At 43.7% G+C, this 23,120-nt stretch overlaps 1 protein-coding gene across 4 annotated transcripts in view; it reads left to right on the top strand.

The window, feature by feature from the left end:
• The window catches only part of LOC110503010 (F-box only protein 11), a 42,125-nt gene extending 20,755 nt beyond the window's left edge, over window positions 1-21,370 (top strand). For 3 of the 4 annotated variants that reach the window (XM_036960873.1, XM_036960872.1, XM_036960874.1), the window contains exons 5-21: window positions 816-945; window positions 1,289-1,372; window positions 2,001-2,133; window positions 5,129-5,235; window positions 8,853-8,964; window positions 9,711-9,817; window positions 9,920-10,057; window positions 13,243-13,460; window positions 13,639-13,819; window positions 14,047-14,169; window positions 14,527-14,612; window positions 14,954-15,030; window positions 15,307-15,561; window positions 18,027-18,134; window positions 18,312-18,420; window positions 19,177-19,275; window positions 19,565-21,370. In XM_036960873.1, the coding sequence (XP_036816768.1) occupies window positions 816-945; window positions 1,289-1,372; window positions 2,001-2,133; window positions 5,129-5,235; window positions 8,853-8,964; window positions 9,711-9,817; window positions 9,920-10,057; window positions 13,243-13,460; window positions 13,639-13,819; window positions 14,047-14,169; window positions 14,527-14,612; window positions 14,954-15,030; window positions 15,307-15,561; window positions 18,027-18,134; window positions 18,312-18,420; window positions 19,177-19,275; window positions 19,565-19,694 (2,197 nt within the window). In that variant the 3' untranslated portion in view covers window positions 19,695-21,370. The remainder of the gene's footprint in view (window positions 1-815; window positions 946-1,288; window positions 1,373-2,000; window positions 2,134-5,128; window positions 5,236-8,852; window positions 8,965-9,710; window positions 9,818-9,919; window positions 10,058-13,242; window positions 13,461-13,638; window positions 13,820-14,046; window positions 14,170-14,526; window positions 14,613-14,953; window positions 15,031-15,306; window positions 15,562-18,026; window positions 18,135-18,311; window positions 18,421-19,176; window positions 19,276-19,564) is intronic. The other variant, XR_005039276.1, reaches the window with a different exon arrangement.
• Window positions 21,371-23,120: the final 1,750 nt, after the last annotated feature.

The following is a 23,120-nucleotide window of genomic DNA, read 5'->3' as shown; positions in this document are numbered from 1 at the left end:
CTGGCTGGCCGGCCTTTTGGTTGGATGACTGGCTGGCTGGCCGGCCTTTTGGTTGGTTGGATGACTGGCTGGCCGGCCGGCCTTTTGGTTGGTTGGCTGGCTGGCTGGCTGGCCGGCCTTTTGGTTGGCTGGCTGGCCGGCCTGTTGGTTGGCTGGCTGGCCGGCCTTTTGGTTGGTTGGCTGGCCGGCCGTTTGGTTGGCTGGCTGGCCGGCCTTTTGGTTGGTTGGCTGGCTGGCTGGCCGGCCTTTTGGTTGGTTGGCTGGCTGGCCGGCCTTTTGGTTGGCTGGCTGGCTGGCCGGCCTTTTGGTTGGCTGGCTGGTTGGCCGGCCTGTTGGTTGGCTGGCTGGCTGGCCGGCCGGCCTTTTGGTTGGTTGGCTGGCTGGCTGGCCGGCCTTTTGGTTGGTTGGCTGGCTGGCCGGCCTCTTGGTTGGACTGTTAGCTGTCTGCTTGGCTGTTTGCTTGGTTGGTTGGTTTGCAGGCTATTCCGAGTGTACCCATAGGTGCAAAGCTAGGTTGAATATAAAAGGTTAAGAGGAGGATTCTTATGTCCCGTAATGCTTTAAATAAATTAGGAAGAATTGTAAACAATGGGACCCACAATGCTAGTTAGCACTGAACACACGACTCTGTTTATTTTCAAAAGTTTCCGCATGGAATTGTTCGGTTGTCCTAATTTGGGTATCTTCAACCAAATGTAATGGATCCAATCTGGAACACACACTGTCTTTCCCCTCCTGCGCCCCCCAGTGTGTTATCGCTTGAAGTTCCCTGTCTTATGGTGTCCTGTCTGGCTGTGCCTTGCTTTGCTTCACAGGAAGAGGCTGTACATGGAGGTGTTTGAGTACACGCGTCCCATGATGCATCCTGAGGCGGGGAAATTCTTCCAGATTAACCCAGAAGAGTATGAGCAGCCCAACCCGTGGAAGGAGAGCTTTCAGCAGCTGGTAGGACAACGACCCCATGACCTCTTTTCCCACACTGCCCTTACTGTTACTCACTCACCTCTGACCTATGGAAACCCTCACTGTCACTCAACCATATAGATACTCCTACTGCTGCTAAAACAGTCAACAACTTGTACAGACATATGAATGCAAGAACACTGTGGAGTCCCAGTAATTATATTTGTTTATTTATTTTATTATTTAACCTTTATTTAACTTGGCAAGTGAAGTTCCAGTGGAGTGACAACTTGATTGCTGTGATTCTAGAAGCAATCCCACCATTAGTATTACTGTGCTATAATAATGGCCAGATTCATTGATGTTTTTTTGTTTTTGTTTGCAGTATAAAGGAGCACATGTGAAGCCAGGCTTCGCAGAACACTTCTACAGTAATCCTGCCAGATACAAAGGAAGAGAGAACATGCTTGTAAGTGTGTTTGTTTGAGAGAGTTTAAGGGCCAGTTTCCTTGACACCGATTTAAGCCTAGTCCTGGACTAAAATGTACACTGAATGAAGAATCTCCATTGCCTAAGCTTTAAAGTAATGGGAGTGCTTGTTGAGAGGACGACTGGATACTATTCTGAACTCTTTGTATGGTGAGCTTTCTGGCAACCAGAGCTGCTGAGGCGTCACCCAAGTGGTGATACACAGAGTGAAGGAGGAGAAGTCCAGTGGCTGGCTATAAGTCAGGTTGGTTCCCAGACTAACCCTCTAAAAGATCAGCAGCAGACTCCATCACCATCCTCTGACCAGCATTCTCCACTCAAGACATTAACTGACCCTCTCCATCTTCAGAAGATGCATCTTTCAAAGACCTGGCCTCTACTGGTTGACCTGTCATGATATATTGCTTGTTTGTTTTTTGCTCTTGAAGCACTTCGAGATTCTATGAAAAGCGCTATAGAAATGTAATTTATTATTTGTATTGATATAGGCCTACATTTTTAGATCAGGACTATGCTTTTTAATCTGTGGGTTGTTATTGGGTGATTGGTCATCATGAGTTCACTGTGACTTCGCTGTAACACACTTCTCTATGGTGCCTCTTCCTCAGTACTATGACACCATCGAGGATGCCCTGGGAGGAGTTCAGGAGGCCCACTTTGACGGCCTCATATTCGTACACTCTGGGGTCTACACTGATGAGTGGATTTACATCGAATCGCCCATCACAATGATAGGAGCTGGTACGTATTAATTCTGTTCATTGTTTTCTGTACCGTACACCGTCTGTTCCCCGTCTATCTACTACTGGTCGACCGATTATGATTATTGGAAGACCAAAAAAATGTAATCGGATGATTTCTTTTAAAAGTTTTTTTATAAATTAAAATTTCTAAAAATTGTTTTAAGTTGCATATTTTTTTTATTTGTAATAATGACAATTACAACAATACTGTATGAACACTTATTTTAACTTAATATAACACATCAATAAAATGTAGCCTCAAATAATGAAACATGTTCAATTTGATTTAAATAATGCAAAAACAATGTTGGAGAAGAAAGTAAAAGTGCAATATGTGCCATGTAAAAAAGCTAACGTTTAAGTTCCTTGCTCAGAACATGAGAGCATATGAAAGCGGGTGGTTCCTTTTAACATGAGTCGTCAATATTCCCAGGTAATAAGTTTAGGTTTTAGTTATTATAGGAATTATAGGACTATTTCTCTCTACCATTTGTATTTCATATACCTTTGACTATTGGATGTTCTTATAGGCACTTTAGTATTGCCAGTGTAACAGTATAGCTTCCGTCCCTCTCCTCGCCCCTAGCTGGGCTCGAACCAGGAACACATCGACAACAGCCACCCTCGAGCATCGTTACCCATCGCTCCACAAAAGCCGCGGCTTTTGGGGAACAACTACTTCGAGGTCTCAGAGCGAGTGACGTCACCGATTTGAAACGCTATTAGCGCGCACCCCGCTAACTTGCTAGCCATTTCACATCGGTTACACCAGCCTAATCTCGGGAGTTGATAGGCTTGAAGTCATAAACAGCTCAATGCTTGAAGCACAGCAAAGAGCTGCTGACAAACGCACGAAAGTGCTGTTTGAATGAATGCGTACGAGGCTGCTGCTGCCTACCACCGCTCAGACTGCTCTATCAAATATCAAATCATAGACTTAATTATAACATAATAACACACAGAAATACGAGCCTTAGGTCATTAACCTGTTGCGACTCTAGGGGCAGTATTTTCATTTTTGGGATATTTTGTCAGGACAAGATGCTAGAATATGCATATAATTGACAGCTTTGGATAGAAAACACTGTAACGTTTCCAAAAGTGTAAAGATATTGTCTGTGAGTATAACAGAACTGATGTTGCAGGCGAAAGCCTGAGAAAAATCCACTCCGGAAGTGCCCCATATTTTGAAAGCGCTGCGTGCCAATGAGTCCCCATTGAGCTGTGAATGTGCTATGAACCAGCTTATGCTTTCTACGTATTCCCCAAGGTGTCTACAGCATTGTGACGTAGTTTTACACATTTATGTTGAAGAATACCCGTAGGGGGCTACATTGCGCAAGTGGTCACATGTTGCTCCCGGAGAAAATCTCGCGTAAAGTACAGAGGTAGCCATTATTCCAATCGCTTCTACTGAGAAACCAATTGTCCTGGTGGATATATTATCGAATAGATATTTGAAAAACTCCTTGAGAATTCATTCCAAACAACGTTTGCCATGTTTCTGTCGATATTATGGAGCTAATTTGGAATATTTTTCGGCGTTGTCGTGACTGCAATTTCCGGTCGATTTCTCAGCCAAACGTGAAGAACAAACGGAGCTATTTTGCCTACAAAAATAATATTTTGGGAAAAAAAGAACTTTGGCTATCTACCTGGGAGTCTTGTGAGTGAAAACATCCGAAGTTCATCAAAGGTAAACGATTTCATTTGATTGCTTTTCTGATTTTCGTGACAAGGTTGTCTGCTGCTAGCAAGGCATAATGCTATGCTAGGCTATCAATAAACTTACACAAATGCTTGTCTAGCTTTTGGCTGTTCCCCAGACCTGAATCCAATTGAGCACATCTCGGACATCATGTCTCGCTCCATCCACCAACGCCACGTTGCACCACAGACAGTCCAGGAGTTGGCGGATGCTTTAGTCCAGGTCTGGGAGGAGATCCCTCAGGAGACCATCCGCCACCTCATCAGGAGCATGCCCAGGCGTTGTAGGGAGGTCATACAGGCACATGGAGGCCACACACACTACTGAGCCTCATTTTGACTTGTTTAAGGACATTACATCAAAGTTGGATCAGCCTGTAGTGTGGTTTTTCACTTTCATTTTGAGTGTGACTCCTAATCCAGACCTCCATGGGTTGATAAATTTGATTTCCATTGATCATTTTTGTGTGATTTTGTTGTCGGCAAATTCAACTATGTAAAGAAAAAAGTATTTAATAAGAATATTTCATTCATTCAGATCTAGGATGTGTTATTTTAGTGTTCCCTTTATTTTTTTGAGCAGTGTATAATTTCGATAACAAAACGTTTATTTTTTCAGTGAAATACGGAACCGTTCTGTATTTTATCTAACGGGTGGCATCCCTAAGTCTACATATTGCTGTTACATTGTACAATCTCCAATGTTATGTCATAATTTTATGTACAATTCTGGCAAATTCATTTTGGTCTTTTGTTAGGAATAAATGGTCTTCACACAGTTCGCAACGAGCCAGGCGGCCCAAACTGCTGCATATACCCTGACTCTGTTACACAGAACGCAAGAGAAGTGACACAGTTTCCCTAGTTAAAATAAATTAATGTTAGCAGGCAATATTAACTAAATATGCAGGTTAAAAAATATATACTTGCGTATTGATTTTAAATAAAGGCATTGATGTTTATGGTTAGGTACATTTGTACAACGACAGTGCTTTTTTCGCGAATGCGCTTGTTAAATCATCACCCGTTTGGCGAAGTAGGCTGTGATTCGATGACTGAATTGCCTAGTTAAATAAAGGTGTGTAAAAAAATAAAATAATAATAAAATGTCCAAAAATACCGATTTGTTATGAAAACCTGAAATCGGCCATTCCGATTCATCGGTCGACCTCTACTATCTACCCACTTGACCTTGCAACACATTGACTGTCTTTGCTGGACACTTGTAGCCCAGTGTTGTTTTTCGCCCTGCCCTTTTAAACCCCAATGCTGTGTTTTTTCAACAGCATCTGGTAAAGTAGCAGACAAAGTGATCATTGAGAACACCAGAGACTCAACGTTTGTCTTCATGGAGGGCTCAGAGGATGCATACGTTGGCTACATGACCATCAAGGTGAGGTCTTATCCATGACTTACATAATATGGGCCTAGCTGACTGTTGGTGTATGCCTGGACTCAACAGTGATCCAAATCATATTGACTCTGTATAGTGGTCCTCATCATGTTGTCATATTCACCCTGTACAGTGGTCCTCAACATATTGTCATATTGCCTCTGTACTGTGGTCCTCATATTGTCATATTCACCCTGTACAGTGGTACTCAACATATTGTCATATTGCCTCTGTACTGTGGTCCTCATATTGACTCTGTACAGTGGTCCTCATCATATTGTCATATTGGCAATGTATAGTGGTCCTCATCATATTGTCATATTGACTCTGTACAGTGGTCCTCATGATATTGTCAAATTGGCTCTGTACTGTGGTCCTCATGATATTGTCAGTGGCTCTGTACAGTGGTCCTCATGTTGTCATATTGACTCTGTATATTGGGCCTCATCGTCATATTGGCTCTGTACAGTGGTCCTCATCATATTGTCATATTCACTCTGTACAGTGGTCCTCGCCCTATTGACTCTGTACAGTGGTCCTCGTCATATTGACTCTGTACGGTGATCCTCATCATATTGTCATATTGGCTCGGTACAGTAGTCCTCGTCCTATTGACTCTGTACGGTGGTCCTCGTCCTATTGACTCTGTGCGGTGGTCCTCGTCCTATTGACTCTGTGCGGTGGTCCTCGTCCTATTGGCTCTGTGCGGTGGTCCTCGTCCTATTGGCTCTGTATAGTGGTTCTCATCATGTTGTCATATGGACTCTGTACGGTGGTCCTCGTCCTATTGACTCTGTATGGTGGTCCTCGTCCTATTGACTCTGTGCGGTGGTCCTCGTCCTATTGGCTCTGTATAGTGGTCCTCGTCCTATTGGCTCTGTATAGTGGTCCTCGTCATATTGGCTCTATATAGTGGTCCTCATCATGTTGTCATATTGGCTCTGTACTGTGGTCCTCGCCCTACTGACTCTGTACGGTGGTCCTCATCATATTGGCTCTGTACAGTGGTCCTCGTCCTATTGACTATGCGGTGGTCCTCGTCATATTGGCTCTGTATAGTGGTCCTCGTCATGTTGTCATATTGGCTCTGTATAGTGGTCCTCGTCATATTGTCATATTGGCTCTGTATAGTGGTCCTCGTCATATTGGCTCTGTACTGTGGTCCTCGTCATGTTGTCATATTGGCTCTGTACAGTGGTCCTCATCCTGTTGTCATATTGGCTCTGTACTGTGGTCCTCGTCCTATTGACTCTGTACGGTGGTCCTCATCATATTGTGACATATTGACTCTGTACGGTGGTCCTCATAATCAAATGTATTAGTCACATGCACTGAATACAACGGGTGTAGACTTTACAGTGAAATGCTTACTTACGAGCACTTAACCAATAATGCAGTTTCAAAAAAATACTGATAAGAATAAGAGATGAAAGTAACAAGTAATTAAAGAGCAGCAGTAAAATAACAATAGCGAGACTTTGTACAAGGGGGTGTTGATACAGAGTCAATGTGCGGGGGCACCGGTTAGTTGAGGTAGTATGTCCATGTATGTAGAGTTATTAAAGTGACTAAGCATAGATGACAACAGAGAGTAGCAGTGGTGTGGAGAGGGGGAGGGTGCAATGCAAATAGTCTAGGAAGCCTAGATGTTGACTAGATGTTCAGGAGTCTTATGGCTTGGGGGTAGAAGCTGTTTAGAAGCCTCTTGGACCTAGACGTGGAGCTCCGGTACCGCTTGCCATGTGGTAGCAGAGAGAACAGTCTGACTGGGGTGGCTGGATTCTGACAATCTTTAGGGCCTTCCTCTGACACCGCCTGGTATAGAGTTCTTGGATGGCAGGAAGCTTGGCCCCAGTGACGTACTGGGCCATACGCACTACCATCTGTACTGCCTTGCGGTCTGAGGCCAAGCAGTTGCCATACCAGGCAGTGATGCAACAGTCAGGATGCTCTCGATGGTGCAGCTGTAAAACCCTTTGAGGATCTGATGACCCAGGCCAAATCTTTTCAGTCTCCTGAGACGACAACAACGAGACAGCCTATAGGAAGGTCAGAGACCTGGTTGTGTGGTGCCAAGACAGCAACCTCGCCCACAACGTGATTAAGACAAAGGAGATGATTGTGGACTACAGGAAAAAGAGGACCGAGCATGCCACCATTCTCATCGATGGGGCTTCAGTGGAGAGCTTCAAGTTCCTTGATCTCCACACCAACAACAAACTATCATGGTCCAAGCACACCAAGACAGTCATGAAGAGCGCATGACAAAACCTATTCCCCATAGGAATACCACTGTCTTGTCATCGGCAAATATAATGATGGTGTTGGAGTCGTACCTGGCCATGTTGTCATGAGTGAACAGGGCCCCTGTGTTGAAGATCAGCGTGGCGGATATGTTATTACCTACCCTTGCCACCTGGGGGCGGTCATATTGACTCTGTATAATGGGCCTCATCGTCATATTGACTGTATAGTGGGCCTCATCCTCATATTGACTGTACAGTGGGACTCATCGTCATATTAACTCTGTACAGTGGGCCTCATCGTCATATTGACTCTGTACAGTGGTCCTCATCATATTGTCATATTGACTCTAGACAGTGGGCCTCATCGTCATATTGACTCTGGACAGTGGGCCTCATTGTCATATTGACTCTGGACAGTGGGCCTCATCATCATATTGACTCTGGACAGTGGGCCTCATCGTCATATTGACTCTGGACAGTGGGCCTCATCGTCATATTGACTCTGGACAGTGGGCCTCATCGTCATATTGACTCTGGACAGTGGGCCTCATCGTCATATTGCCTCTGGACAGTGGGCCTCATCGTCATATTGACTCTGGGCAGTGGTCCTTATCGTCATATTGACTCTGGGCAGTGGTCCTCATCGTCATATTGACTCTGGGCAGTGGTCCTCATCGTCATATTGACTCTGGGCAGTGGTCCTCATCGTCATATTGACTCTGGGCAGTGGGCCTCATCGTCATATTGACTCTGGGCAGTGGGCCTCATCGTCATATTGACTCTGGACAGTGGGCCTCATCGTCATATTGACTCTGGACAGTGGGCCTCATCGTCATATTGACTCTGGACAGTGGGCCTCATCGTCATATTGACTCTGGACAGTGGGCCTCATCGTCATATTGGCTCTGTACAGTGGGCCTCATCGTCATATTGGCTCTGTACAGTGAGCCTCATCGTCATTTTGGCTCTGTACAGTGAGCCTCATCGTCATATTGGCTCTGTACAGTGGGCCTCATCGCGTTGTCATATTGACTCTGTACTGTGGTCCTCATCACGTTGTCATATTGACTCTGTACTGTTGTCCTCATCACATTGTCATATTGACTCTGTACTGTGGTCCTCATCATATTGTCATATTTACTCTGTACTGTGGTCCTCATCATATTGACTCTGTACAGTGGTCCTCATCATATTGACTCTGTACAGTGGTCCTCATCATATTGTCATATTGACTCTGTACAGTGGTCCTCATCATACGAAGGGAACTGTTGACATGATATCAGTTGTGGATGTTAGTCACATGTTATGAATGACTCCTATCTTAGTCCTATATAATAAACTAACTCCCTTATGTTTGTCTGCCTCTCTTAGTTTAATCCTGATGATAAGTCTGCCCAGCACCACAATGCCCACCACTGTCTGGAGATTACAGTCAACTGCAGTCCCATCATTGACCACTGTATCATACGCAGCACTTGCACAGGTACCTTACAACACAATGTCTCCATCTCTCCACAGACCTACCTGCCTTTCACTAAGCATAGTTTTAGCATCTCAGACCTACCTGCCTTTCACTAAGCATAGTTTTAGCATCTCAGACCTACCTGCCTTTCACTAAGCATAGTTTTAGCATCTCAGACCTACCGGCCTTTCACTAAGCATAGTTTTAGCATCTCAGACCTACCTGCCTTTCACTAAGCATAGTTTTAGCATCTCAGACCTACCTGCCTTTCACTAAGCATAGTTTTAGCATCTCAGACCTACCTGCCTTTCACTAAGCATAGTTTTAGCATCTCAGACCTACCTGCCTTTCACTAAGCATAGTTTTAGCATCTCAGACCTACCTGCCTTTCACTAAGCATAGTTTTAGCATCTCAGACCTACCTGCCTTTCACTAAGCATAGTTTTAGCATCTCAGACCTACCTGCCTTTCACTAAGCATAGTTTTAGCATCTCAGACCTACCGGCCTTTCACTAAGCATAGTTTTAGCATCTCAGACCTACCTGCCTTTCACTAAGCATAGTTTTAGCATCTCAGACCTACCAAGTGCAATCTAATTTTCATGACACCTAAATGTATTATAATGATCATAGCTCATAGGGCAATATTTTGACAGTGTCTTCCACACATGGAATTGAGACAGTGGGTGGGTATCTGTCTGAGAAGTGTAGTGGATACACCGGGCTCTACCATGCTCACCTGGCTGGCTCTACACCTGTTGGTTTCAGTGGGCTCAGCGGTCTGTGTGAGCGGCCAGGGCGCTTGTCCCACCATCAAACACTGCAACATCAGCGACTGTGAGAACGTGGGGCTTTACATCACTGACCATGCACAGGTAGGTAACGCACACCACTTTTCCATATGGCACTTGATTACTCATATCATCCCATTTCCAAGACTGTGCTGTGAAACTCTGCAACTCATTCTTCGTTCCCAGGGAATCTACGAGGACAATGAGATCTCCAACAACGCTCTGGCAGGGATCTGGGTGAAAAACCATGGTAACCCTATCATCAGACGGAACCACATCCACCACGGCAGAGACGTGGGCGTCTTCACCTTCGACCACGGCATGGTGAGATGACACTATTGTTCTGGTCTGGCTACCACTGAGATGATGCTCCATTAGGGTTGCAAAGGATCGGGAATTTGGGGAATTTTGCTTATAGCAGTGAACCTTTTTTTGTGGGATACACAAGGTAATTCTGGGTCTTGTGACATATTTTGGTTAAACTATCCCCAATTCAATGAAATTGTAACCCTCTGCATGCACAGTGCATTCTTCCATCACATGTACAGCTGAATCTCAAGATCTTGCACACTAATGAGATGCTATTGAGCCTACACTACTACACTGAGCCAAGGACTACATGCTTTCTTGTAAGTTTTGATTACACTACTGGGTGGAGTGAATATATTTTATTTTTATTTTTTTGTTAATTAGCAAATAGTAGCCTACAGAAAAGTGTGTTTAAATAATTTCTAACTTGTTACCAGTTTCTGCTAGTTAGTTTTTGTTACCATGTGGGTTTTAGCTTGCTTGAGCCTGCTAACTGAGGCGTGTTAATTCACCTGTTTCCATACATGTTTAATTTTTACATATTTGTCTTACAAAGGAGTTGTTTAATCTAACTGCTTAACTATTTATCTGTAGATGGAATTGTATTTTTTATATATATTTTTAAACTATTGTTTCTGATCTTTACAGGAAAATGCCACGGGCACTATCTGATGTGTAGAGACATTTCACTGCAGCAAATGTAGAAGGAAAAGCTGTGTACATTTGCAAATGTTGTGCCAAATCATATGTGAAGAATGCAACAAAGATGCGGAATCATCTGGTCAAGTGCATAAAGTTCCCTCAGCGCTCAGGTATTTTCACTGGTGACAGACAATGCTGCAAACATGAAGTCTGCTTGGTCTAAAGTGGAGGAGTCCTACCCTCACATCACACCCATTGGCTGTGCTGCTCATGCGTTGAATCTGTTCCTCAAGGACACCATGGCACTGAAAACAATGGATACATTCTACAAGAGAGCCAAGGAAATGGTTAGGTATGTGAAGGGTCATCAAGTTATAGCAGCAATCTACCTCACCAAGCAAAGTGAGAAGAATAAGAGCACCACATTGAAGCTGCCCAGAAACACCCGTTGGGGTGGTGTTGTCATCATCATCAATGCCATCCATGTCTCCTGGATGGCATCGAGTCTCTCCAAGAAATGGCCATATCACAGTCTGCCGATATGGACAGCCCCATCAAGAGGATCCTCCTGGATGATGTATTTTGGTAGAGAGTGGTAAGCAGCCTGAAACCTATAGCAGTAGTCATTGCACGGATTGAGGGAGACAATGCCGTCCTGTCTGATGTTCAGACTCTGCTTGCAGATGTAAGAGAAGAAATCTGTACTGCCCAGCCCACTGTACTGTTGCTCCAAGCAGAGGAAACTGTAGTTCTGAAATACATCAAAAAGCGTGAAGACTTCTGCCTGAAGCCCAAACACGCCGCAGCGTACATGTTGGACCCCAAGTATGCTGGCAAGAGCATCCTGTCTGGCGCAGAGAACAACAAGGCCTATGGTGTCATCACTACTGTGTCTCGCCACCTTGGCCTGGATGAGGGCAAGGTTCTTGGCAGTCAGGCGAAGTACACTTCCAAGTAAGGGCTTTGTGATGGAGATGCAATATGGCAGTTGTGCCAACATATCTCATCAGCCACCGGGACTTTTTTCCCCTGTTGCCTCCATCCTCCAAATCCCACCAAAAACAGCCGCCTCAGAGCGCAACTGGTCCTTGTTTGGGAACACACACCAAAGCACACAACAGGCTGACCAATACAAGGGTTGAAAAATTGGTGGACATCCAGGCATATTTGAGGCTTTTTGAGCCTGACAACGAAACTCCCTCAACAAGCTTGGAAAGTTACAGTGAAGATGAGGCCTCAGTCTGATGTTCAAGTAGTGTGCATTGAGGAGGTCCAGGGAGAAGACATGGAAGCCTGAGAGGAAGACAACCAAAGCTTTCGTTTCTAGATTATCATTTTACAGATGTATGTTGAAAATGTCTTTGGGAGATGCGATGGATCATTGGAGATCGTTCAGTGAAATCATCCCATGTGAAGAGCCAACTCATTTAATTAAAGTTCAATTTGTAACATTTTTTTAAAATATATTTCTATTGGAAGGATTTGGTCATTTGCAATTGTCTACTTATGATAAGATAAAAGGTTAATGTTTCTGTTTCCATATATGGTAAATATATCCAATGCAAAAAACATTTAAATGGTATTAATAATAATTTGCATATATTTCCATTCATTTCCATATATTCCCTTCAATTCCCACAGAAGGTTTCCACCACTGAATATTCCCCAAAATGTGCTACCCTATGTCTAATATTGGTCTGGTCTGGCTACCCCTGAGATGACGCTCAATATTGGTCTGGTCTGGCTACCCCTGAGATGACGCTCAATATTGGTCTGGTCTGGCTACCCCTGAGATGACACTCAATATTGGTCTGGTCTGGCTACCCCTGAGATGACGCTCCATATTGGTCTGGCCTGGCTACCCCTGAGAGATGACACTCCATATTGGTCTGGCCTGGCTACCCCTGAGAGATGACGCTCCATATTGGTCTGGTCTGGCTACCCCTGAGAGATGACGCTCCATATTGATCTGGACTACAGTTGTGACTAGAGGCTCTTTCTCATTCTTCCTCCATCCCTTGCATCCTCTCGCTTCCTTCTCTATCGTATTGTAGGAGAATGTCTAAGGTCCCTCTCATCTGACATTCTTCAATGCATTTTGAGGAGCGTATGCAAGGTAATGAGGAAAGAATTGAGGAAGAACCTTGGTTTCTACCTTAGCTGGAGAAAAAAGTGTATTTCTGCTGTAAATACTCAGTCTGTAAAGAGAAGTGTTGCCTCCCGGTTTCATCCGACTGTAGGTTTTGAAGACCCACCACTGGTTTTAGTTACATAAACCTTAATCCACAGCTTCTAAAAACATGGATATCTATTCCTAATGTTGGTTACACAAGACATCGGATTGAGGTCATTTTCTAAATAGGAAATAAAAGTTTTTTTTTTAACACCTTGCGCTTCTCAACTGTATTTTGGAGAAAGTCGAAGGTTTCTTTCCTGTGAAGTTCTTATCCAATGCTTCTGAAAAGGAGGAGTGATGATCTGATGAATCGAGAAAAGATTAATTGAGAAATAGCCATGGTATGCTGATTTATTACTGACGTAACGGTCTCCTCCTGCAGGGCTACTTTGAGAGCTGCAACATCCACAGGAACCGCATAGCTGGCTTTGAGGTGAAGGCGTACGCCAACCCCACGGTGGTGCGCTGTGAGATCCACCACGGACAGACGGGAGGGATCTACGTGCACGAGAAGGGCCGAGGACAGTTCATTGAGAACAAGATCTATGCAAACAACTTTGCTGGAGTGTGGGTCACCTCCAATAGCGATCCTACAATAAGGTCAGTGGGGTTTTGGGTCAAATACATTCTCTCTTTCTCTCACTTTAAAAAAAAAAAATCCTCTTTCGCTGTCTCGTCTCTCCCTTTGTCCATTATGCAATCTATATTACATTGTATTGATGCTGATGTGTAAATGGATAGTCAATGGTGCCATTTTTCCACGGTGTGTCAATCACAGGGGAAACGCCATCTTCAACGGTAACCAGGGTGGCGTTTACATATTCGGTGACGGCCGAGGCCTCATTGAGGGGAATGATATCTACGGTAACGCCTTGGCAGGGATCCAGATCAGGACGAACAGCTGCCCAATCGTACGACACAACAAGATCCACGACGGACAGCACGGGGGCATCTATGTGGTAAGTAGAGCTTTCTAGAACCTTTTTAAATGTATATTTAAAGAAAGCACATAATCACATGTTTAGTACTTATGAAGCTCCTAGCTGTGGTTTATCTGCAACCCTTTAGCATATTTAACCACTATTAGCCTGCCATATTAGTGTTAAATAAACCTTCATACAGTAGGCAGCAGACTGACAGAGGATAAGGATGTTAGTAATGTAATTCACGTGTGTCTCCCCTGTAGCATGAAAAGGGACAGGGGGTGATTGAGGAGAATGAGGTCTACAGCAACACGCTGGCAGGAGTCTGGGTGACCACAGGAAGCACACCTGTCCTCAGGAGGAACAGGATACACAGTGGGAAACAGGTATGGACATAGAGGGAGAGTTGCATTTATTAGGGATCCCTCTTCCTGGGGCCCAAACACACCAAAGCATCCACATTACATATAAAACAGTGAACTATGTTTGTACTGAATGAGCTAAAGATAACAGTACATCATATAACATCCCTACACCACCACATATCCACAACATGTTCAATACCACCATACAACAATATCACAATGTGTGTGTATGCATTCACCTTTGTGTGTCGGGGGGGGGGGGGGGGGGGGGGGCACTGTCAGTTCAGTTGGCTCCATTGGCCACTCATCTCCCACGGATGGATGGATGAATGCAAACTAAACACTCCCACCTCCCCTCTTGTCTTGTGGGTCATACAGGTTGGTGTCTACTTCTACGACAACGGCCATGGAGTGTTGGAGGACAATGATATCTACAACCACATGTACTCTGGAGTTCAAATCAGGTCAGTGAAAGGGCTGGAACTCAATGGGTGGGTCCCACGCGGTGCCACACTGACAACCACGCGGTGCCACACTGACAACCACGCGGTGGGACCCACTGACAACCACGCGGTGGGACCCACTGACAACCACGCGGTGGGACCCACTGACAACCACGCGGTGGGACCCACTGACAACCACACGGTGGGACCCACTGACAACCACATGTGTAGTGCATGTTGCTGTTTTAATAAAGGCATTTTAACAGATGATTTATCACATTGCTATGCACTTTTTTGTCATACTATTGATTTTAATTATATGCATTGATTGATTTGTTGGTTAATGTTTCCCACTGTAACAGAACTGGAAGCAATCCCAAAATCAGACGGAACAAGATCTGGGGAGGTCAAAATGGAGGCATTCTGGTTTACAACTCAGGTGAGAAACCAACTGTTAGTCTCTATCCATCCTCTCAGTCTCCTCTCAGCTTGATTTTGTCGGCAGAGGGGTGAAGCAAGCACATATTTTCTTCAGAAAGTGTACCTTTTCCACATGAAAATCATGATGCAGAACAGTTAAGACACCCTGGATTCACAGGTTCTGAGTGGAGTGGCTCCATCACATTCCTGTGTCACTCAGATGCTCCCTCATGAACTCTATAACCATGATACATGAAAGGGGGACCTCTTGGCTGATATCCTGACTCTGTTTCAGGTTTGGGCTTCATCGAGGACAATGAGATCTTTGACAACGCCATGGCGGGGGTGTGGATAAAGACGGACAGCAACCCCACCCTCCGGAGGAATAAGATCCACGACGGGCGAGACGGAGGGATCTGTATATTCAACGGAGGACGGGGTTTACTGGAGGAGAACGATATCTTCAGGAACGCCCAGGCAGGGGTCCTCATCAGCACCAACAGCCACCCCATCCTGAGGAAGAACAGGATATTTGACGGCTTCGCTGCAGGTGGGCGACGCTATGCTAGAAAGCAGAGTTCAGTCCAGAGTTGTGTTCATTAGGAACCATGTGAAGGAAAGCAGACTGAAAGGAGGAGGGACTACCTGGATTGGTCCAATAACAAATGCTGCAAAAAATGTATTTGACTGTGTTAAGCATGACCGGGCAGTATTTAGCTTTGACTCCATGTGATTAATAGGTAGACGTTAACCCTATCAGTCCCGAGGCTTTTTGTTTATCTGACTTAAATTTTTCTGCATGTCCAGCCCTTATATTTAGCCTTTTTTTACCATTTTATTTTTAGGACGGGCTGAACACAAAACAGTTTCACAATTTCATATAAACAGTTGCATTCATGAGTTTAATAGACTGTGAAAATAAATGTCCTCAAGCAAAATCCTGATCAAAATGAATTCGTATGAATGCTGTATGTACAGAAATTGTTTCCTCCCTGGGAAATGAATATCCAACTAGTCAGTAACAACTGTGTGGAGTTTGTGACAGCAACTATGTGAGCGTATCACAGTATTATAGACACTATGTAGAAGAAACTCTTACCTTTTAACGGTTCTTGTGTAGCTTGTTAGCGACAGAGCAAAACATGTCACGTGCGTTTTCGTGAGAGTCCCAGCTTTTCATAGATAACTTGTGGCTCAAACCATAGACTCTACAGACGTTTTTGTAAAAAGACCCAGGATCCACCCGTGTCTCACAAATCAGCTCAAACACAATGTTTAAATGGGGTTAGAATACCAAATTGCGCCAGCGTTGCAGGAGGTGGGACCCAATCCCAAATGGACACGTATATGGACATCTGCTCGTCAAACATCTGTCCAAAATCATAGGCATTAATATCGAGTTGCTCCCCCCCTTTGCTGCAATAACAGCCTCCACTCTTCTGGGAAGGCTTCCCACTAGATGGTGGAACATTCCTGCTGGGACTTGCTTCCATATTAGTGAGGTTGGGCACTGCTGATTAGGCCTGGCTCAGTCGGCGTTCAAATTCATCCCAAAGGGGGTTGAAGTCAGGACTCTGTGCAGACTAGTCAAGTTCTACCACACCGATCTCGACAATCCATTTCTGTATGAACCTCGCTTTGTGCACGGGTGCATTGTCATGCAGGAAAGGGCCTTCCCCAAACTGTTACCACAGAGTTGCAAGCGGAATCGTCTAAAATGTAATTTGTATGTAGAATGTATGTTGTAGCATTAAGATTTTCTTTCACTGGAACTACATTTATTTTAATATTTGACCTTTATTTAAGTCAGTTAAGAACAAATTCTTATTTACAATGACGGCCTACCGGGGAACAGTGGGTTAACTGCCTTGTTCAGGGACAGAAAGACACACACCTGTCTATATAAGGTGCATGTCAGAGCAAAAACCAAGCCATGAGGTCGAAGGAATTGTCTGTAGGTACCAAAAAAATGGAATGTCCCCAAGAACACAGTGGCCTCCATTCTTAAATGTAAGAAGTTTGAAACCACCAAGACTCTTTATAGAGCTGGATGTCCGGCCAAACTGAGCAATCAGGGGAGAAGGGCCTTGGTCAGGGAGGTGACCAAGAACCCCATGGTCACTCTGACAGAGCTCCAGAGTTCCTCTGTGGAGATGGGAGAGTTTGCCAGAAGGCACCTTCAGAAACAAGATTAGCTGTTCTGATGAAACCAAGATTGAACTCTTTGGCCAGAATGCCAAGCCTCACATCTGGAAGAAACAAGAAACATGGCACCATCCCTACGGTGAAGCATGGTAGTCGCAGCATCATGCTATGGGGGTGTTTCTCAGCTGCAGGGTCTAGTCAGGATCGAGGCATTTACAGAGAGGTCCTTGATGAAAACCTGCTCCAGAGTGCTCAGGACCTCATACTGGGGTGAAGGTTCACCTTCCAACAGGACCACCACCCCAAGCACACAGCCAAGACAATGCAGGAGTGGCTTGGGGTCAAGTCTCAATGTCCTGGAGTGGTCCGGACTTGAACCCGATCGAACATCTCCGGGGAGACCTGAAAATCACTGTGTAGCAACACTTCCCATCCAACCTGACAGAGCTTGAGAGGATCTTCAGAGAATGGGAGAAACTTCCCAGATACAGGTGTGCCAAGCTTGTAGCGTCATACCCAAGAAGACTCGAGGCTGTATTTGCTGCCAAAGGTGCTTCAACAAAGTAAAGGGTCTTTCTAGAAACCTGTTTTTGCTTTGTCATTATGGTGTATTGTGCATAGATTTTGTTTTTTTACATATACTTTTTTGTAAAAGTCTTTAACCTAACGTGGAAAAGGTCAAGGGGTCTGAATACTTTCTGAAAACACTATAGTATGTCTCCACCTTGTCGTCTGATAGTTTGTTTAGGTGGAAGTTTAACTATATTATACTAATGAAATTCTCTCAGATCTCCACAGGTGCTTAGGGGGTCCTGAATTTCCACTTCCCCCATGCTGATCCTGACCTGTCTCTGTTTCTATGTCTACCAGGTATTGAGATCACCAATCATGCCACGGCAACCCTGGAGGGCAATCAGATCTTCAACAACCGCTTTGGAGGGTTGTTTCTCGCATCGGGTGTCAACGTTACAATGAAAGGTAAAAGAGAACATATTGTTACTAGAATCTAACACAGGAACTACTTATGGTCAGTCTCTTTGGCAAAATGGTGGTTTTGAATTCTCTGAAATTGTCTCTAAATTACTTTTTTTTATCTGTACCTGGTCTGATCCAACCCCCCCCCCGTTCTCCTGTATTCCCCCCACCCCCCCCCAGATAACAAAATAATGAACAATCAAGATGCCATTGAAAAAGCTGTGAGCAGAGGTCAGTGCCTGTACAAGATTTCCAGTTACACCAGCTATCCAATGCACGATTTTTACAGGTAATAATTTCTTACCCTGTGTGTATAGATATCTCTACACATATCTGGATATATAGAGAGAGAGCGTTAGAGATATCTTTACACATCTGGATATATATATATATATAGAGCGAGAGAGATCTCTACACATCTGGATATATAGATGGAGAGATCTCTACACATCTGGATATATAGATGGAGAGATCTCCACACATATCTGGATATATAGATGGAGATCTCCACACATATCTGGATATATAGATGGAGAGATCTCTACACATCTGGATATATAGATGGAGAGATCTCCACACATCTGGATATATAGATGGAGAGATCTCTACACATATCTGGATATATAGATGGAGAGATCTCTACACATATCTGGATATATAGATGGAGATATCTGGATATATAGATTGAGAGATCTCCACACATATCTGGATATATAGATGGAGAGATCTCCACACATATCTGGATATATAGATGGAGAGATCTCTACATATCTGGATATATAGATAGAGCGCGTCACCCAGTGGAGTATTCCAGAAAGCAGGATTATGAAGTTAGTCGGCAAACTTTGATAAACAGCCACATACAACTCTTGATTTTCTGATTTATTGAGAATGCTACTTTTGTAAATGTTAAGTCTGTATTTCTCAAGAAGATTTTTATTTATTTTAAGCAATGTTGGATTCATTGATCCATCTGTCCACTTTAATGGATGAAACTCATTTGGCTCGTCACCTGTTTCTTTGTTCTGTCCCTCCGTGTGGTCAGGTGTCACACCTGTAACACAACAGACCGCAACGCCATCTGTGTGAACTGCATCAAGAAGTGCCACCAGGGGCACGACGTTGAGTTCATTAGGCATGATAGGTACGTTACTGTTCTGTTTAATGCCTTTTTAATGACAGTGATATTTCACTCTAAGTTACTTTTAATTATATCTGGTTTTATATTGCACAATCGTGTGCAGAACCTCTCCCTCCTGTGCCAAATGATAGCTCACATTCAAATCTGTTTGTGTACAGTAATTGACTTTAAGAAATCTGAAGAGCTGACTGGAGATGTGCTAGTATTTCAGTGGCTACTTGATCAGTTGATATTTCCTCACGGTCTTCCACTTTAGTCATTTTCAATATTCTAATCCGTACCTTCTCTGTAGATTCTTCTGTGACTGTGGAGCCGGAACCTTGTCAAACCCCTGCACGCTAGCCGGAGAGCCTACGCATGACACGGACACACTGTACGACTCCGCCCCTCCTATAGAGTCCAATACGCTGCAACACAACTGAGCTGGACCTCCCACCTCCGGACCTATTCCCTATATAGTGCACTACTTTTGACTAGGACCCTATGCTGGCCAGGTCAAAAGTGGTCCACTATGTGGGGAATAGGGTGCCATTTTGGACCGACACAGAAACTCCTCTTTGTTCAGCTAACTTGTCCACTAATGCATGGGAAGGAGGAAAAATACAATACAAACTGTTATAAATATTTCAATTGTTTCCCACATGAAAATATGTAAAAATGGATGTTGTGGTGGATAAAGACAAGCTGAAAGGAGACATACATTTATATACTGAAAAATGTTCTGCTGTGGATGCACCGCTCCCCCCTTGTTTTCCTTCCCAGCAATGTATTGGCGGAGAGGAGAGGACCTGGTCGAATGTAGTGCCCTATGAAGAGAATAGGATGCCATTTCGGACTCAGAGATATTGACTCAGGTTGAAGGAGAATTAATGGGACGCATTGCAGTTTTATAACGGAGCTGGGGAGAGGTGGATGGGCGCTAGCCATCTTCATGCCCCCCGCCGCCTTTGAAGTGGTCAAGTCAGACTGCAGTTATTGTACAGAGCCATGAATGATGGCAGGACGGCACAGCAACGCTCAGAGCCATAAAAGGAACCAGTTCCTCGCCACACACTGCCTATGTCTCCGGGCAGCAAACCCCTGTGGTGTTGGTATGGATACAACAAATGAAATATTAATGACCTAGCACTTCCGCTTTTAATTTTTTGGGTGAAAACAAAGTTTTTGATTTTAAATGGTTTTTCCCCCTGTAGCTTTGTATTTTCATGCAAAAATGTTACTGTACTTGAATGTCTTATTTTATTAAATATAATAGTTTTTTTTGGTTATTCAACCATAGACTTGCTGTAAGTGTACTCATGTCGCAGTATCTACGTTCTTTCTGTGAAAGAGAACAAACAAACACAAAAAAAAAACATTTTCCCCAGCAATGTTGACTTTCAAATGTGAGACTTTTAGAATTGATCGTGGCTGTTTCGAGTCTGAATACCTTTTCTTTTTGTCAAGGAGCCATGAATGCTTCTCTACATATTTCCTATTTGGACCATACTGCAGGTAACCTCAGTATAATTGTATACTGTATAAGTATAAGCGCTGGATTCAATTTGTATTGTGGGAAATCTGACCTAAATTTAGGGTAATTTCGATTGAGCCGACACATGCAACTTTCACTGTGAATGCAGTCTCCGAAAGCAGGAACATTGATTTAAAGGCATTTTATAACGCAGATCTTTTGTAATATGGATTGAATCCAGCCCTCAGTCTTGTGAAATCACAGCTGTCTTCATTTAGGCTCCAAGGTCCAGGGTGTACTGTAGTGCTTTCTTAGTCTGGTCCCAGATCTGTTTGTGCCGTTCCCCATAATGACCACAGGAGTTGTCAACGCCACACGAACAGATCTGGGACTGACTAGGAGAGTAAAACATTGCTGGAGCTTTTTTTTTGTAACACTAGAGCTCTACTGAATGAGACTAAGTATCCACACAGCGGTAAATGGTTTATTACGTTCCCCTCCACCCCATCTATGTGTATTGGTGACTGTGGGCTCTCAAACAGCTTGAATTGTATGCATGTACCATAACACCCAGACTTAATATATTGTGGAGTATTCAATAACCATTATGTAGATGCTAGTGAATTAAAAGGGTTTACTTTCCTAGATAGAGAAAACTGGTCATTTTTTTAAAAATGAACTTTATTAGATGATAATACATTAGTGACTTGTGGAAAAGAGCAGGAAAGGGGTGTATTCAGGGATGGGAAAGGTTTAATGTTGCAGATAGAATGAATACTTTGACAAATGTATCGTGTAGAACACAGTATCTGAACGTTTTGTAAAGTTATGTCCTAAACAGGCCCCAACAACAAAACGGTGCATTTTCACAGGTTGCTGATCATCTGGAGAGCAAGGCAAACTGTATGCCAGCTGCTTTGGGGTCTTCAGCATACAAACACAGCTTCCCGTGGAACATTTTTTTTTAGAAAAATGCATTTACTCCGCAATCAGATAGGTGTGGGGGACTACCTTAATATTTGCTCATGGGTAGAACAGCTCTTCAAGTGTACAAAACATTAAGGGGGTCACGTAACTCAATATTAGGAATGTGTTCTTAATGTTCTTACTCTGTACGTTGGTTACATCAAATATGGAGTTTAGCTGAGCAACTATCGTCATTACGGCTGGTGTGTGCTTCCCAAAAAAAAGGTCTAAGTAGAAATTTACAAGCAACTGAAAAAAAATCATTTTTGGCACCTCCGATGTATTGTGCAGTCGTAGACTTGACCTGTGGCAGTGATTTACATTGAGAGGTGCCGAATAGGCATGTTTTCGGTTGCTTGTACATTTCTAGTTGGACTTTTTTTAAGCATATACCCGCCGTAACGGGAGTAAAAGAGAGCTCTGCAAGCATTATGTTGAACAACTAACGCAGACCTGCTAAACGTGAATAATTTTTGAGTACCACTTCAGCGTGACGGCGCGCATGCGATCGCCACACTGCTCAAACCATTGGCTAAACATGTTGCATTTGCCTAACGTTGGCAGAAGACTGCCTCTGCAGGAATGGAAGGCTATAGACTTATGGATACTTAGTAATAATTGGCTGCTCTTCAGTAGCTAACTAGAAACAAGTTTAAATGTACAACCAGGGCTCTCTTACTTGTATTTTCTGACAAGGTGGTGCTGATGTAGTCAATTTCCCCCTCCAGGAAGTTGGAGCATTTTTGAAAAACATGTGACTCATTTCCAGAAATGATATCAAACAATGTAGCCAACACAGCATTCTGGTGTTGGATCCTAAATTAAATTGAGGTGCTTCTAGGTTAAATTTAGGAGTAATGATTATTCGTTGTCTTTATTTGGATAGTCTAGTGAAAATATAAACTGGCTTCATTTTGATTGGGGAGAAAATTCAGAATAATTCAATTACTGGATGCAATGTAATAGTCATCTTTTTATTTAACTAGGAAAGTCAGTTAAGAACAAATTCTTATTTACAATGACAGCCTACCGGGGAACAGTGGATTAACTGCTTTTTTTCAGGAGCAGAACAGATTTTTACCTTGTTAGCTCGGGGATTCGATCCAGCAACCTTTAGGTTACTAGCCCAACGCTCTAATCACTAGGCTACCTGCAGCCCTGCATACAGTAGGCTATGGAATATGAAACAAGTAAATTAGGCCTATGACCTCATCCATTCAACATGCCTTGTCATTGGTGAACTGACTTATCATTAGCAGCCTACTGTAGACATACAGCTAACAGTGCCTTCAAAGTATTCAGACCCCTTGGATTTCATTGTTGCAAAGTGGGATTCAAATTGAAGAAAAAATAATCTACACAACATTGCAGAGGGGACTTGCTTCCATTCAGCCACGAGCATTAATGATTTTGGACAATTAGACCTGGC

This window comes from Oncorhynchus mykiss, chromosome 23, assembly GCF_013265735.2.
Source record: "Oncorhynchus mykiss isolate Arlee chromosome 23, USDA_OmykA_1.1, whole genome shotgun sequence".
Classification (NCBI taxonomy): domain Eukaryota; kingdom Metazoa; phylum Chordata; class Actinopteri; order Salmoniformes; family Salmonidae; genus Oncorhynchus; species Oncorhynchus mykiss.
Note: the sequence above shows the minus strand (reverse complement) of the source record. Positions and strands in the feature narration are given on the sequence as shown.